Source organism: Prionailurus bengalensis, chromosome C1 (assembly GCF_016509475.1).
Source record: "Prionailurus bengalensis isolate Pbe53 chromosome C1, Fcat_Pben_1.1_paternal_pri, whole genome shotgun sequence".
Lineage (NCBI taxonomy): Eukaryota > Metazoa > Chordata > Mammalia > Carnivora > Felidae > Prionailurus > Prionailurus bengalensis.
This window is the reverse complement of record NC_057345.1, coordinates 208,404,482-208,419,694: the sequence shown is the minus strand read 5'-3', so window position 1 is coordinate 208,419,694 and position 15,213 is coordinate 208,404,482. Positions and strand designations below refer to the sequence as shown.

General features: G+C 47.2%; 1 protein-coding gene across 2 annotated transcripts in view; it reads left to right on the top strand.

Annotated features, from left to right (window-relative positions):
• Positions 1-15,213, top strand: part of WDFY1 (WD repeat and FYVE domain containing 1) — a 46,366-nt gene that overhangs the window by 15,052 nt on the left and 16,101 nt on the right. For both annotated transcript variants that reach the window (XM_043577981.1, XM_043577982.1), the window contains 4 exons: positions 928-995; positions 7,428-7,501; positions 12,159-12,213; positions 13,810-13,960. In XM_043577981.1, the coding sequence (XP_043433916.1) occupies positions 928-995; positions 7,428-7,501; positions 12,159-12,213; positions 13,810-13,960 (348 nt within the window). The remainder of the gene's footprint in view (positions 1-927; positions 996-7,427; positions 7,502-12,158; positions 12,214-13,809; positions 13,961-15,213) is intronic.

The window sequence follows — 15,213 nt, the reverse complement described above, 5'->3', positions numbered from 1 at the left end:
GGTGAAAACATTTAATGAGCACCAGCTGCGTGCCAGAGTCGGTGCTGCTGTTAGAAATAGGAGAGGGATTGGGACAGAGCTCCCAGGAAGGGACAGTGGGATGGCTGGGACTCACTGCAGAGGCAGAGCGTGCCTGTGCGGGAGGAGGCACGCGTGTCCCAGGGGTTCTGAAGAGGAAGAGGCCTGGAGCTTGGAGGAGGTTCTGTGAGTGGAGGAGGAAGGGTCTTAGTGTTCCTTATTGTTCTTCTGACATGAGCCAAAATACCAATCTTTGGCTATTCTGGTCATTTGTCATTTTCCTGCCTGTGTACAGGATTTCCTCATCTCCCTGTGTGTGTTCTGATGAAAGGAGAGGCCCAGAGACCTGGTGTGGGGTGATTTCCCCCCGGGGCAGGAAGGCTGGGAGTTATCAGAAATGAGCACTGCTGTGGGCTCTGCTTCCCATGCGCATCTGTCCCGCTCCTCCAGAAGCATTGTCGTTCTGTCTGTATCTTCTGCTGTCCTCATTTGGCCCAGATGGCAAGCAACCAAATTTGCACAGTTTGTTTTTTACTAAGAAAAGCAGTGAATAGTTCTCCCGTTTTCTTGGTGTATCCTCCTATAATGAGATTTTATGTATTATTAAACTCACTTGAAATCCTGACTCTGAGCTACTACATAACTTGCCATATGTGATCATATATGTGTAACTGTAGATCACGTGTGTGTGTGTGTGTGTGTGTGTGTGTGTGTGAATAGTGTATGGACTACATATAATGTACTATGTGCTGTACTTGTGGGTCCTGGCGTATTTCTCTAGTTTGTCCACCTGATTAAACCTTATGAGGTCATTTGGGAATACTACTGAAAATAAAATAGTTACATTTCCCTGGAGCACAAAAGAAGATAAAATTACTAAAAAGTACTCTTTCGTTCTTTTCTCCACAGAACCATTCGAGTATGGCTGAAAAGAGACAGCGGTCAGTACTGGCCCAGCATTTACCACACAATGGCCTGTGAGTAGCTGAGCTGTTCCACTTGAGGAAAGTGTGTCTGATGCCTTTGATGATTCATATTTCAAATACTTATTTTTTTGAGAGCAAGAAAAGTGTGTCTAATGCTTTGATGATTCAAATTTCAAATATAATTTTTATTTTTGAGAGGGAGAGAGCGTGCCAGGGAATGGGGGGGTGGGGGGAGGGGGAAGAGAGAGGGAGAGCACCTTAAGTGGGCTCCGTGCCCAGTACAGAGCTCCATCCATGACCCTAGGATCATGACCTGAGCCAAACGCAGGAGTTTGACGCCCAACCAATTGAGCCAGCCAGGCGCCCCCGATGAATCAAATTTCAAAATGCCTGAATAAAAGGTACTACTAGGGGCCCCTGGGTGGCTCAGTCGGTGAAGCACCTACCGCTTGATCTCAGCTCAGGTCAGGATCTCACAGTTCATGCCCCATATCAGGCTCGCACTGATGGCACAGAGCCTGCTTGGGATCCTCCTCTCCCTCTCCCCCTCCCCCTCCCTCACTCTCACTCCCCCCCTCTCTTTCTCAAAATATATAAACATTAAAAAAAATTTTTAAACAGTGCTACTAGATTTCAAAATGAATTTCTTAGTTGCCTCATACCCCAACAGACTATGCTAAATCGCAGGAAGACTTCTTTTCTTTTGCAAAGGAAGTTGGGTCTGCTGGCTTAACTGAAGCTGAGTTGAGCAAAACTGAAAAAAGAAAGGAGAGGTGGGGGGGAAGGGCATGCCCGCCACCCCCAGGTTTTCCTCTTTTTATTTTGCCAACTTGCATTATTAGTGACCGTGTACTTGGTAATAGCTGATCCTGACACTAAAAACGAGCTCTGGGCACCCTCCTGCCTTCATAACCAGCCTCCGGCCCAGCCTTTTCATAAACTTCCGGTACTACTGAGAGATTGGGTCCAAAGTACAACCCTTTCTATGCAGAGAACTTTCTCAGGAGTTAAATGTGTTCGAAAACTCAATCTAGAAGATAAAGCCTTTGCACTGGGATTTTGAAATCGCCCTGGGATGCAGTGACTTAAAATTACACTTAAGTTCCAGCCCTTTGTGCAGATGTCAGCAGCACTGCCTTCCTCCCACCCCCCCACCCCCCCTACTCCTTCTCTTCATCCTTTCTCGAAAAGGAAGCCCCACAGCAGAGGCCTGGGTGCCACCCGGGCCCCAAGCTGGGCTTGGATCCTGCCGTCCCAAACGGCCACATAGAAGCCATCCTTGGCTGCTAATTCCTTAATGAGGCATTTTCCTCAGTTAAGGGTTCCAGTATTCAGAGGACCCCCTAGGAAAAGAAAAAAGGCTTTGGGGCCTGCTCGATGCTGTGTTACGTCCGAACACTGCTGTAAGGTCCTTGCCACTCGCTGCACACGCTGTTGACTGCGTTCACAGCTTTCTTAAGAGTTAGCCCAGAGCCAGTGGGGCGTGTTACACACCGATTCCGAGTAATCAGTCGGGGTCATCCTTCCGAGGGCCTCTTTCCTTGGCTGCGCTTCCTCCTTTGTACGTCTCTTGCAGTGTGTGTGTGTGTGCGCGTGTGTGCGTGCGTGCGCGCGCAAGCATTCGGGTCCTGCAGTCGTGCTCAGAAACAATTAGTAGTACGTCAGGAGTTTCCTTTTTTCTGCCTGCCTGGGACAGCTTGGGCAGGCTGCGCACCTCCTCTGTCTTGGTGGTTAGTCACTGAAAGCGAAGATACCGGGACAAAGATAACCATTACAAAAGGAACCATAAGACTTTATGAGACGTAGCACCTTAGAGGTCTCCGCGAAAAGCTAATCATAATTGAGGACTAGGGACTGACTGTTGCCCGCGTCCGCACACATAGGGAGCGTGCGTCACCTTGCCTGCCCCCTCTCGCGGTGATGACCGATGGCTTGGCAGATGTACTCATGGAGCCCGTTTGGGAAATTTTCTGGGGGGGGGGGGTGTTGGAGCAGGGCAGAGGCGTCTCTCAGACGGGTAACTTCTCACCTGCAGTGGCCCAGTGATGGCCCTGACCGCCGGCAGTAGCCACAGCCCGAGGAGGTCCTGCCAGTGCCGGGGAACGTTTGTCATCCTCGTGGACAGTCTTGTTAATGCTGCCACTCTTATTCCTCCCGTCCCCTCCTCTCCCCCACACCCCGCACTTCACATTTTGGGCACAGCTTCACGTCCCCGAGTCCTCAACCTTGGAGTCGTTCGTGCTCCTTGGAATAGAGACTTTGTCCTGTATTTTGCTCACTTACTCCTCGGTTTGTGTGTATCCCAGATATTTACAGCTTTGTAATTTCTCTCCCCAAACCTGGCAGTGGAAGTGTGCACTCTTTCTTGGCTTTTAGGTCTCGGGCCCGTGGCGTGGGCTCTCTCTGTTGCCATCCCTTGCTAACCTGGCTTAAGTGTCCCCCCTGGAAAGTAGCTCCCAGAATGCTGTGGCTGGAAAGACCAGTGACAACTGGAGAGAACAGGCCCAGCCTCTCCGTTGTCGGTGGCTGCCGCCCACATGTTTGCACCCAAACACATTCAGCTTGGTGCTTCCGGATGCTTCTGTGTTGGGCTCCATCTGGAACTGCATCCCTGGTGAAACTGTGAGAACACCGCCGGCAGAAAACAGGGCGAATGAACGACGAGACATGACTGTTTCGCGATGACTTTTGTTCCCAAACGGGTTTCAAAATGTGAGAAGTGGCAGTTGGTTCTGAACGCCGTCTGCGGGTTGTCCGGTCGACGACACGCAAGCGGCCATCCACCAGGTGAAACTCTTTCTTGGGGCCTGACAGAGTGAAGGGAGCCGCCCCTTAGCGTGCCGCTCTGTGCACTCGAGTCGCTCTGTCACTTTACCTCACCGAGCAAAAAGGACTTTCAGAGTCTGCTCTAGCCAAGGGGAAAACGGTCCCTCCTAGTGTCCACATCTACCCGGTGACTCGTGCCTCATTTTTTGGGGTAGGACCTTTCTATGAAATCACACAGCTCTGCAAGGGACGGCGTCTTTTCACCGTTTGGTCAGCGAGGGAACCGATGCCAGAGGGGTTAAACCCGTGGCTTGTGGTTGGGATTCCAGTCCCTGCCGTCTGGCTCCAGAGTGATGCCACCCACCGCAGTCACGGGGTGGGCACTGACTTTTCCTGCGAAGGGAAAGATGCCAGCCAGCTAACATCTAGACATTGAAGGCCACACAGCCTCTGTGGCAGCTGCTCAGCTCTGCCGCTGTGGCATGAAAGCAACCATAAACAATGCATAAATGAAGGGAAAAACCAAAAATACCTTTATTTACAAAACTAGAGTTGGAAGCATGTGAGTTTGGATGGCAGTGATGCCTTTTTAAAAGGCCACTGAGTTAAAGATGGTATGTGTTTTGCATGTTTATAAAACTGTGTGAATATCCAAACTTTTTTTTTTTTTTTTAATTAATATTGCTTATCTCACTAGAACCTTCTCTTCTAGAAAAAAGCCAGGACAGGGGCGCCTGGGTGGCTCAGTCAGTTAAGCGTTCCACTTCAGCTCAGGTCATGATCTCATGGTTCGTGAGTTTGAGCCCTGCGTTGGCTCTGTGCTGACAGCTTGGAGCCTGGAGCCTGTTTCGGATTCTGTGTCTCCCTCTCTCTCTGCCCCTCCCCTGCTCACTTTCTCTCTCTCTCTCTCTCTCTCTCTCAAAAATAAAACTTGAAAAAAAAAGAAAAAAGTCAGGACATCTTTAGATGCAAAACAAATAAGTTAGGGAAGCTTTTTTCTTCCTTTTTTAAATGTAAGAATTCTCTAGCCTCATAAAACTACTCAGCACGTTGTAAATTTTACACAAGGGAGGATTTTACATATTTATGGACAGTTTGTTATGGGGGGATTGGACATAAAAAGAATTGAAAGAAGCTTAAAACTAAAGTGTTAAGATTTTGTTCCAACCTAGAAGTAAGCAAAAATGACGACAGTGAATCTGAAATCATCAACGCGTGTTTGGTTTGCCAAAGATAATTTTATGATGGCTATTGAGGAGCACAGTGAAACCTTGGATTGCAGATACCTTGTTCTGTGAGTGTTCTGTAAGATGAGCAAACATTTCTCATGAGTTTTAAAAATTTTTTTTTAATGTTTACTTATTTTTGAGAGAGAGAGAGAGAGAGCAAGCAGGGGAGGAGCAGAGAGAGAGAGGGAGACACAGAATCCGAAACAGGCTCCAGGCTCTGAGCTGTCAGCACAGAGCCCGACATGAGGCTCGAACTCACGAGCCCTGAGATCATGACCTGAGCCGAAGTCGGACACTCAGCCGACTGAGCCACCCAGGCGCCACATCTCATGAATTTTAACTTGATAAACAAGCGATATCTTTCGGTACAAGCAGTAGGTGATGCCAGACATCACATCACAACTGAGCCGATGGTTCTTGAAATTTGCTTTGATATATGAGTGCTTTGGATTACAAGCACGTTTCCAGAATGAATTATGCTCGCAAATCAAGGTTTTACTGTACATTACACTAAGATACATATACCTTTGGGGCTATAATTCTTAAACTCGATTGTTCTTTTTTTTTTTTTTTTAGATTTTTAAAGAACTTTTATTTGTCTGAGAGAGAGAGGCACAGCATGAGTTGGGGACTGGCAGAGAGAGAGAGGGAGAGAGAGAATCCCAAGCTGGCCCCACGCCGCCAGCACAGGGCCTGACGTGGGGCTCTTGCTCACGAAACCACAAGATCGTGACCTGATTCGAAACCCAGAGTCGGATGCCCAGCTGACTGAGCCACCCAGGTGGCCCTAAACTTGGTCATTCTTTCTAGTCCCCCAGTTCAGTGTGGTGGATGAGGGGTACGGACCTCAGTCAAGTGTGATTGTTGTGTGCTCACTGCAGTGACACCTGCCTTCCAGCTGGGTAGTTCTCTGCACTTGAAAAAGCCTCTTTCCGTCATCTCATCATGCAGCTATCTATGTCTTTGCCTTCAGGTGCAGTCCAGTGTTCGAGTTTACTTTTGTCCTTCAGTGGAAAATGTCAGCCCTTTCTAGAGAGGGAACCTTAAATTAAACCATTTTCAAATGGTAACGCCATTTATAAGATCTTCTTTCTTTTACTTTTTTGTAAGAAGGGTCACCTCAAAGTAAGCTCAAGTTTGTTTCACGGTACGTATTCCCTCATGGTGGTTCTCGCATGGTCAATTGAAATTCTTTAGGCTGCAGCGAACCCAAACATTTCAAGTGTTCCATTTCACGAATCATTTTAATTCTGATTTTTAGCAGAAGGAGATGATTTGGAGTTTCTCCTCTCTGTGACTCATTCTCTGGAATGAGAAGGAAGGGAGAAGGGAGGAAGGAAGGAAGGAAAGAAGGAAGACAGATAGGTAGAACCTGGAAAGGGCTGTGGATGTGAGAAGCAGGTGCTAGCCCAGTCACATAACACCACTGTGCACCTTACCCCTGCAGTACTCCAAACTGAGGCTGTGTGTGTCATCGCAAAGGGACCCCCCCCCCCGGCTTTTTTTTTTTTTTTGACCATCGGAAGAGAAAACATCATCCCAAAGTGGCTTTCCTAACTTGGCTCACGTATGCTGTGGAATCGGAATTCTGGCGCTGGGAACCCCTTTTCCATGATTCCAGCCACTCTGTTACCTGTGATGGGGAAGGGGGGTGGGGAAGGATGGCCTGCTGAGTTTAGGGAACAGATTTCTCACTCCGAGCACCGAGCACCAGTCTGCAGACTCCGTAGCCTCCAGGTGGGCGTTCCAGCCAGATGAATCCGCATGCCGGCTTGCTCCGTTCAAAGATGCAAAACAATTGAGATTTTTTTGAGTTGGAATTTTATTTATTTTTTTATTTTTTTATTAAAAAAAATTTTTTTTTAACGTTTATTTATTTTTGAGACAGAGACAGAGCATGAACGAGGGAGGGGCAGAGAGAGAGGGAGACACAGAATCTGAAACAGGCTCCAGGCTCTGAGCTGTCAGCACAGAGCCCGACGCGGGGCTCGAACTCACGGACCATGAGATCATGCCCTGAGCCGAAGCCGGCCGCTCAACCGACTGAGCCACCCAGGCGCCCCAACTGTTTATTTATTCTTGGAGGGAGGGAGAGAGAGAGAGAGAGTAGGGGAGGGGCAGAGAGAGAGGGAGACACAGAATCTGAAACAGGCTCCAGGCTCTGAGCGGTCAGCACAGAGCCCGATGTGGGGCTCGAACTCACGGACCGTGAGATCATGCCCTGAGCCGAAGCCGGCCGCTCAACCGACTGAGCCACCCAGGCGTCCCTGAGTTGCAATTTTAAACTGCAGCAGCAGAAAGAACTTCAATAGGAACTTCAATAATGGTTAATAACCATTAACTTTTCCGTTTACATCGTTATTTTCTACAGAACATTCTTGCCCTCTTTTTTAAACCTAAATCGTGTATGCTTTTTAAATAACGTGTTTTGAACAATGACTTAAAATGCGTAGCTCTGCCTTTAATATGGTCTTTGTCTTTCTGGCAGCTCCTTGCTCTGCTATGGCTTACCATCACGACAGCAGACGGATATTTGTGGGCCAGGATAATGGAGCCGTCATGGTAGGTCGCTTCCAGAGTGCATGCATTACATTGACCCCCCCCCCTCCCCCCCCAGCGTTCACGCCTGTTGGACGGTTGGAATAAAGAATGATGGATGCCTGATTGTTTGGCATCAAAGATTTTTTTTTTTTTTACTTCAGTATGGGTATTAGGCCTAAAAATGGATTAATTTTAATTAGTGCTTATTTTTAAACTAGTCATGGAGCTCAGAATGTTTGCGTGATTGATAGTTCGGTGTTCAGCCTAAGCCACAAAGCACAGCTTTCCTAAGGTGAATGTGAGGCCCCATCCTTGAACCGTGAAGGGGGCCAGGCGGGGGGTGGGCATGACGGCCTGTGTGCACACGCGTGCACGTGTATGGAAGTGTAACCATGGAGAGGGACAGAGGGCAAGGTTGGTGACTGGTCATTGAGTCAACAGCTCATATGACCGTTTAAGGCAGCGCTTCTCAAACTATCTGTGGCGAAGGGCTAGATATTCAAAATTTCAAGTTAGTATAGATTGTAGGTATTTTTATGATTCTAATTGCGTGGGTGTGTGTACGTGTATTTTCTTAATGGAGGTATAATTCGCGTGAAATTTCACCAGTTTAAAGTATGTAATTCACTGGTTTTGTAGTATATTCACAAGATTATACAACCATTAACCTTCTCTAATTCCAGAACATTCTCACCACCCCCACCAAGGAAACCCGTACCCATTAGCAGTCACTCCCGCGCCTCCTTCTCCCAGCTCCTGGTAATCACAACTCTGCTTTCCGAGTGCAGAGATTTGCCTGTTTTAGACATTTTATGTAAACAGTCACATAGGATGTGTTGCCTTTCGTGTCTGGCTTCTTTCACTCAGCATGTTTCCAAGGTTCATCTGTGTTGCGGTTTGAATTAGCGCCTCATTCCTTTTATGGTGGAACGGGCTTCTGCCACGTGGGCATAGCAGCCCTTCACGAGCCTTTGTGTTTCTTCTGCAAGGCTGGCGGTCGTGTCCCCCTTCCGTTGCTGGATTTAGTGGTTGGAGTCCTCGCTGTTTCTTCCTGGCTCCAGCTGAATCGGTGTCCATTTCCTTGATCTTTTCAAAGAACCGGTTTTGGTTTCAGTGTTTTTGTTTTTTTTTTCTTTTGTTTTTCCTATTGTCCGCTTATTTATTTCAACTCTAATTTTATTATTTTCTTCCTTCTGTTTGCTCTGGGTTTAGCTTGCTGGATTGATATTTTTGACACCACCTTGGAGCAAGTGAGAACATCCACGATTTCATCCTTGGGTGTGATAACAATATGCTCAGCACCAGGGAGGGGCTGGGGGGCGATGGGAGAAGCAGTCTGAGGCCGGGTCGTGTCGGGCCTGGTGGGTCTGGATAAAGTTTTAAGTTTTGTTGTAGACTCTGTGGGAAGCTCTACGGGGCTTTCAGCAGGCAAGTGACAGGATATCATTTATGCGCTCAAATGATCCCTGTGGCTGCTTGGTGGAGAACGGATCAGTTTGGGGGGGCAGCAGGAATGGAAGCTGGATGGTCAGGCTGTGACCCTGGGAGAGAGGACGCTGACGGGGACAGTGGACAGAAGTGGGTGGATTTGAGGTGCGTCTGGGAAAGGTTGGTTGTGGGGAGGGGAAGAAGAGGAGGAGGCTGGTGATAGCCAGGTTTCTGGCTCGAGTCACTGGGTACACAGTGGTATCATTTACTGAGAAGACAAAGGCTTGGGGGCGTGTGGGGAGGGGACATTTGGAGGGAGAGAGGACAACGAGGAACCCAGCCGTACAGTTGAGAGACCAGGGGGATAAGCGCCGCCCATGCGAAGTTAGCATCAGATATGCAAGCCTGGAGCCCATTGGGAGCCTCGGCTGTAGTCCTCAGCATCGAGGGTGGTTTTTTTTCAGCTGTAAGAATGGCTGTGTTCACCTGGGGGAGAGAATGAGCAGAAGGTAGGGAGAGATCAAAGAAAGAGGTGAGCCATTCCAGAGCGGTGGGGAGCAGGTGTAAGAAGCCAGGGGGCTACGTACAAGGCTTGTCTTGAATGGCTGCGAGATGAGGAAGTCTCTGCCCGCCTCCCCCCCCACCCCCGAATCTTAAAAGTTTTAAATAGTGGCCTTCACTGGGTTCAGTCACGTATACTGTCCAGATGGTCCCAACAGCACGTCGCCATCAAGGCTGTGTCCTTGGGACAGCGTCTGGGAACAGGGGAGGCCAAGTGACACACGCTTACCAGAGACCAGGGAAAAGGGTGAGGGGCCTCTGACTGCTGATTGCCAGGGCCCCAGTCCACGGGCCAGCTGGTGGTCCTGTCCTCTCAGTGACCTCTCTCGACAGCGAACCTCAGGGTCAAGTACATTAGGTAATCACTGCACGAAGGGGAGCCATTGAAGAGCAGTAAGCCAGGGAGCATAGACTCGTCAGGTTTCTATTTTTGTGAGCTTAGCGTGCCTGTATGTGGAGTTCGGGGGGACAAGGCTGAAACTGAGGCGGCCCAGCTAAGAGGCTACTTCAGGACCCCGACGTGAGACTGCGAAACACTGGGGGTAGTGCTGGAGAAGAGGTGATGGCTTCGAGAACTGTCTGGGCAGCAGGCTTGATGTCTGATGGGAGTGGGTGCTTAACAGAGAGCTGTGTGAAAATGGCTTCCAGGTTTTTAGCCAGGATGGTGGTGGTGAGCGGTCAGCTGCCCTCTAAGAAAAGATGCTGATACAGAGGGGAAGTTGATGAGGTCCGTTTTGACAGTTGGGTCTGTGGGCCAGAACCTCAAGGGTTTGGTCTGGAATTGGGAGTTCTCTGAACATAGGTGTCAGCGGAAACTGCTAACAGTGGGCGCTCCAACTGGGGATAGCAGGTGGATTGAGAAGAGCCGAGGGCCAAGGTCACATTCCCTGGGAATAGCAGGAAGGGAAATCAGAGGGCTCGGAGCCCATGGGGGAGACGGAGGCAGAATGGGCAGAGCTGGAGGACAGCCAGAGAGGACGCTGTGGCCGTGGAAGGCAGAGGGGCAGGGAAGTTCACATGGGGGTGAGTAACTGTCAGGTGCAGCAGAGAGAGGATGAGATCAGGCCTGGAAGATGACCCTGGGGACATCCCAGGAAGGGAAAGCCCTTTGTCTGTAGTGGTGGCAGTGCCGTGAGGGCGGTGGGTGGAAGAATGACCAGGAGAGAGCAGCTGGAGGGCCCGAGGGCAGCCAGTGTGGGCTGATCTCAGAGAAGGGGCCGAAGAAAGTCGGAGGATTGTTAAAAACAGTTTTGTTGGTTTTTTGCTTGTTTTGGTTTTGAAACGAAAAGATAAGAGGCCTCGAGTTTGTGGAAGAGCCAGGGAGGAAGAATCCGGTGGAAAGGACAGGCCCCCTGCCCAAGCAGTTCACTCAGCGGCGGGCAGGGTCAGGCGTGCTCAGCTCCTTGCCCGTCAGTCTGGGGCTGCGGTGAATGCCTCACGGAGCCGTAAATGCGAATGTTCTCGTTTCTGTCCTGAAAATTTTATAGGAACACCATGGCAATGGGCATGCACGTGTGTAACCAGAAGCCACGAAGCACAAATAATTTCTCCAGTGGTGGCAGTGGTTGCACATTGATTTCTCCAGGGACCCTTCTTGTGGCTCCCGGTTCAGGGGTAGATTATAGAACAGCACAGAAAAAACACACAGCTCTTCAGTGCAAAGGGGCAATGTGAATCCGGTTTACTGTTCATTAGCACATGATCTGTTGATTTTCCACCCAATACAGATGAGTATATATACAGTGATATATACTAGTACATTTATACTGGGCATATATACTGTATATTATATATATTATCTTACATCTGAGGATATATAATATATATTATAGTACATATATGAACACACACACACACACACACACACACACACACACACATATGGTAATATATACTGGTACATTTTTGTACTTTCCAATACCAAGATGGAGAGCAAGGGATCAGTATTCCTTTGTGAGTTTTTTTTTTTCTTTTTGTCAACAATTCACAATGTCCATGTTACTTAGAGCCTTAGGAGCTTATCACTTAGCATCGATCAATAGAATTCATAGTGCTTTCTCTTTAGAGTTGTGTCTTCGTTTTATGCTGAAGGTGATTTTTTCATTAACAAGTATATACTCTTATTTTTTCCTACTTATAAAGTATTGCCCTGTCTGTAAAAAATTAGGAAGATACAGGGTATTTTAAAAAAGCAGACCACCCACAACCACTACACTTCCTTTTTTTTGTACGTGTTCTATATGAAATATATGTGATTTCCCCCTTACATTGGTGAGGTACCCAATGCCATATTTTCAGTGTAGCTGAGAACTCTGTTCATAATGGGTCTTTGTAATTTTGCTTTACGGACGTCATCTTGAGGAATGCTCAGCGTAACCAGGACTGCAAAATTAACAAGTCCTCCTCTGCGGCGGAGGGAGAAGGAATACAAAGCTCTCACTCGCAGAGGGAGAACTGCAGAAAAATACTGTGCTGGTCCGCAGCACCTTCCGTATTCGGTGTGCTCCCCAAAAGAACTAGTGGCCTGAGGACAAGCCTGATGAAAGAAGCAGTTCCATAGTATTCTTCTAGAGTTAATCTCGAGTCCCACCTCTGGCCATAGCTAGGTTTGGATTTTCCTTTGTTTTGAAAGTTAAGTTCCTGTTTTTAAAACCATGACTGTTTTCTTATTGCATGTGTTTACTTTTAGGAATTTCATGTTTCTGAAGATTTTAATAAAATGAACTTTATCAAGACTTACCCAGGTAATTATGATACACACACATACTTACATATATATGTGTGTAGATAGACGCACACAAAACTAGAACACTGCCTCTTATGATCAAAATTAGGTTTCACGTGAACTTTTTAGTGTTTCCCCAATTATACAGGAGGCTATTAACTCTTAGAGATATTTACCATCCTTTCCTACTTACCCCCATTCAAAATTTTGTATACTGTTCCATTGGGTGCATGATCAGATTTAATTTACCCATTCTTCTATTTTGGAGCATGGGTAGTGCTTCCATTTTTTGCTAACACACAATGACCTGTATGACAGTGTATATATACGTAGGTGAGCCTATGAAACATTCACACACGCACACGCACACATACACAGGTGTGTGTGTGTGTGTTTGTGTGTGTGTGTGTGTGTGTGTGTGTGTGTGTGTCTTGACTATTATTCTGACGCTAATCCCCTAGCCCTGGGTTACTTCTATTTAAGACAAATGCCTAAAAATGGAGTAGCTGGCTCAAACAAGTTTTTTAATGCTCTAGATTTCTTTTACAAACTTCTTCCCAGCAATAGTGTGAATTTTTACAGTCCCACGAGTAGCTGAAAGTATCTGTTCATCAAGTCTGTACGACATTGCTCTTACAAATGTTTTTTGCCAGTTTGATAGTCAAAAGTTCTCAATTTAAAAGTTACTTAAGCTTTATTTAGGGTTGATCATTTGTGATCTTTTATGAATGTCTGTTGATGATTTTGCCCATATACTCATAGAGTTGTAGTGTTTTTGAATTAATGTATGAGAAAGAGTCCCTCAATTTTTTGAAGCAGCCTGTACAGCTGAGAGCAAGGTCAAACCGTTTCTCTGTCCAGCCTCTAACTTCATTCATCAGACTGGGCATTTATTAAACACCTGCTGCATACCAGGTCCTATACTAGATGAAGTAGACTAGACAGGTTACTGCCCTAGCGTGGCTTGCAATCAACCTGGAAACGAAAGTATTTGACAGGTCACATGATAGAATGCCTTCCTTTTTCTCAGCTGTTATTTTGGAATACAGAACTCCACAAACACTTTGTCTTTATAAATAACAAAAAGTTTCAGACAAACAGAAAATATTCCAGAATCAAAATGCTTGCACTATTTTTTAATTTCAGAAAATGGAACTTCTCCTGCTCACAATGTCAGTGTTTTCTAAATGGTCAAAGTACTAAAGTGATAGACTATAAAAAAACATTGTTCCTTTAAGAAAAGACTACCGCATTCCATATGGGACTGATAATTAATAGCAAAGGAAAAATGTTTGTTCTCTCGAGTACAGCCAAAAAAAAAAGTCTGTTCTTTGATCTGTTGTTGGGCATCAGTCTTCAGTGAGCTGTGCTTCCCATCGTCCACCCAAGTAGGGACACAGGGCAGCTGGGCCACGGAAAGCAAGTGTGTGGTGCTGAGCTGGGGCTGGGAAGGTCATCTGAAAGCTGGCTCACGGAGCCCGGGCGTTTCCGTGGTAGGGTAATTGAGACCGTGAGCCCCCAGGCCAGCCTGCTCGAGAAGGCGCGCGCCTCCGTTCGGATTCGGAAGGTCACGTTTCTTCGTGAAGGGCGCAGACTTCCCTTTGTGTTCCCGCAGCTCATCAGAACCGAGTGTCTGCGATTATCTTCAGCATGGCTGCCGAGTGGGTGATCAGCACCGGCCACGACAAGTGCGTCAGCTGGATGTGCACCCGCAGCGGGAACATGCTCGGGAGGCACTTCTTCACTTCCTGGGCTTCGTGTTTACAGTATCCTTCAGCGGGCGGGCCCTTCCCCTGCCCGGCGCCTCCCTGTCGCGGCAGTTCGTTTCAAATCTGATCGTGAATTGGCGGTTGAGATCCAGAGTGAGTGAGCGATTCCTGCGTACTTCACATAAAATCCAAGAAGTTCTGTGTCCGCGTTTCTTTGGTATAGAGTTGGTTGGTTTACTAAAAATCATTATCAGATGAATTGCCGTTCTCTGCCGGGAAGTACTGTCTGTTTTTAATACAAAACCTTGGAAACCTAAAGCTCCTTCATCAACCCCCCTCACCCCCTCATTCCTTTGCATTTCAAGGTGAGAATAAAGACCTTTTTGTTGAATAAAGAAAAACGAAAAGGGGGTTGATCTTTTATTCGATCATTTGCAGACCCTGAAAGAATATAATAAGGATTTGTGACCCTGGAGTTCATAAATGGACTTAAGGGAGTTTTATAGTTGGTCGGCGTGTATGTGGAGGGGGTTCATAATCCATTTAATATTCTCAGAGATGCCTTAGGGTCCTCAGAACGCTAACAAATTGCTGCTTTCACAGTTTTCTACTACTGTCTGGAACTTGTTTCCTGTAGAATTTGCCCTTACAGGCGACCCGTGGCAGCGGTGTATCTCAGGGACGGTGCGCTCAAGGCTGTCAACAGGCAAATACCCCAGAGTAGTTCCTTTTCCAGAGTTGGATGTCTGGCGCGGTAAATCCCTTTTTTCCATGGAAAGCCTTTATGAAAAATGTTTGCTACAAATGAATGCACAGCATGAGGTCTTTAAAATAAGCATTCAAAGCAGTCCCATACATTTGAGATTCAGATAAGGGAAAAATACTTTGATTCGTCCTGTGCTAAGGAAGTGTTTCTGTCGTGGGTAGGCTTCTCATATGGATTGCGAGAAAATGGTGCAGAAGCACAAAGGCACAGCCCAGGCTGTGCTGTTCTTCTTGACCTGTGTTTTGGCACTGAAGCAATGGGCAGCCTGATGTGTTTTGAACTGCTGCTCGGCCACCGGTTTCTATGGCCATTGAGTGACCGAGAAAGTAGTGAGTTGCTGTCAATGGTTCGTGTACTTTTGAAATTTAAATTTACTGCTGTTCAAATAACTGCATTTTGGATGATTAAAACTCTCCACGGCGATTTAAAATGAATCATCCTCTGCACTTCAAGCTGTCTCATCCAGGCCAAAAGAAAGATGGGTTCGTGTCCGTATTTGCTACGAGTTTTACATTATTTCCAGAGATATTTCATAAATAGCCAT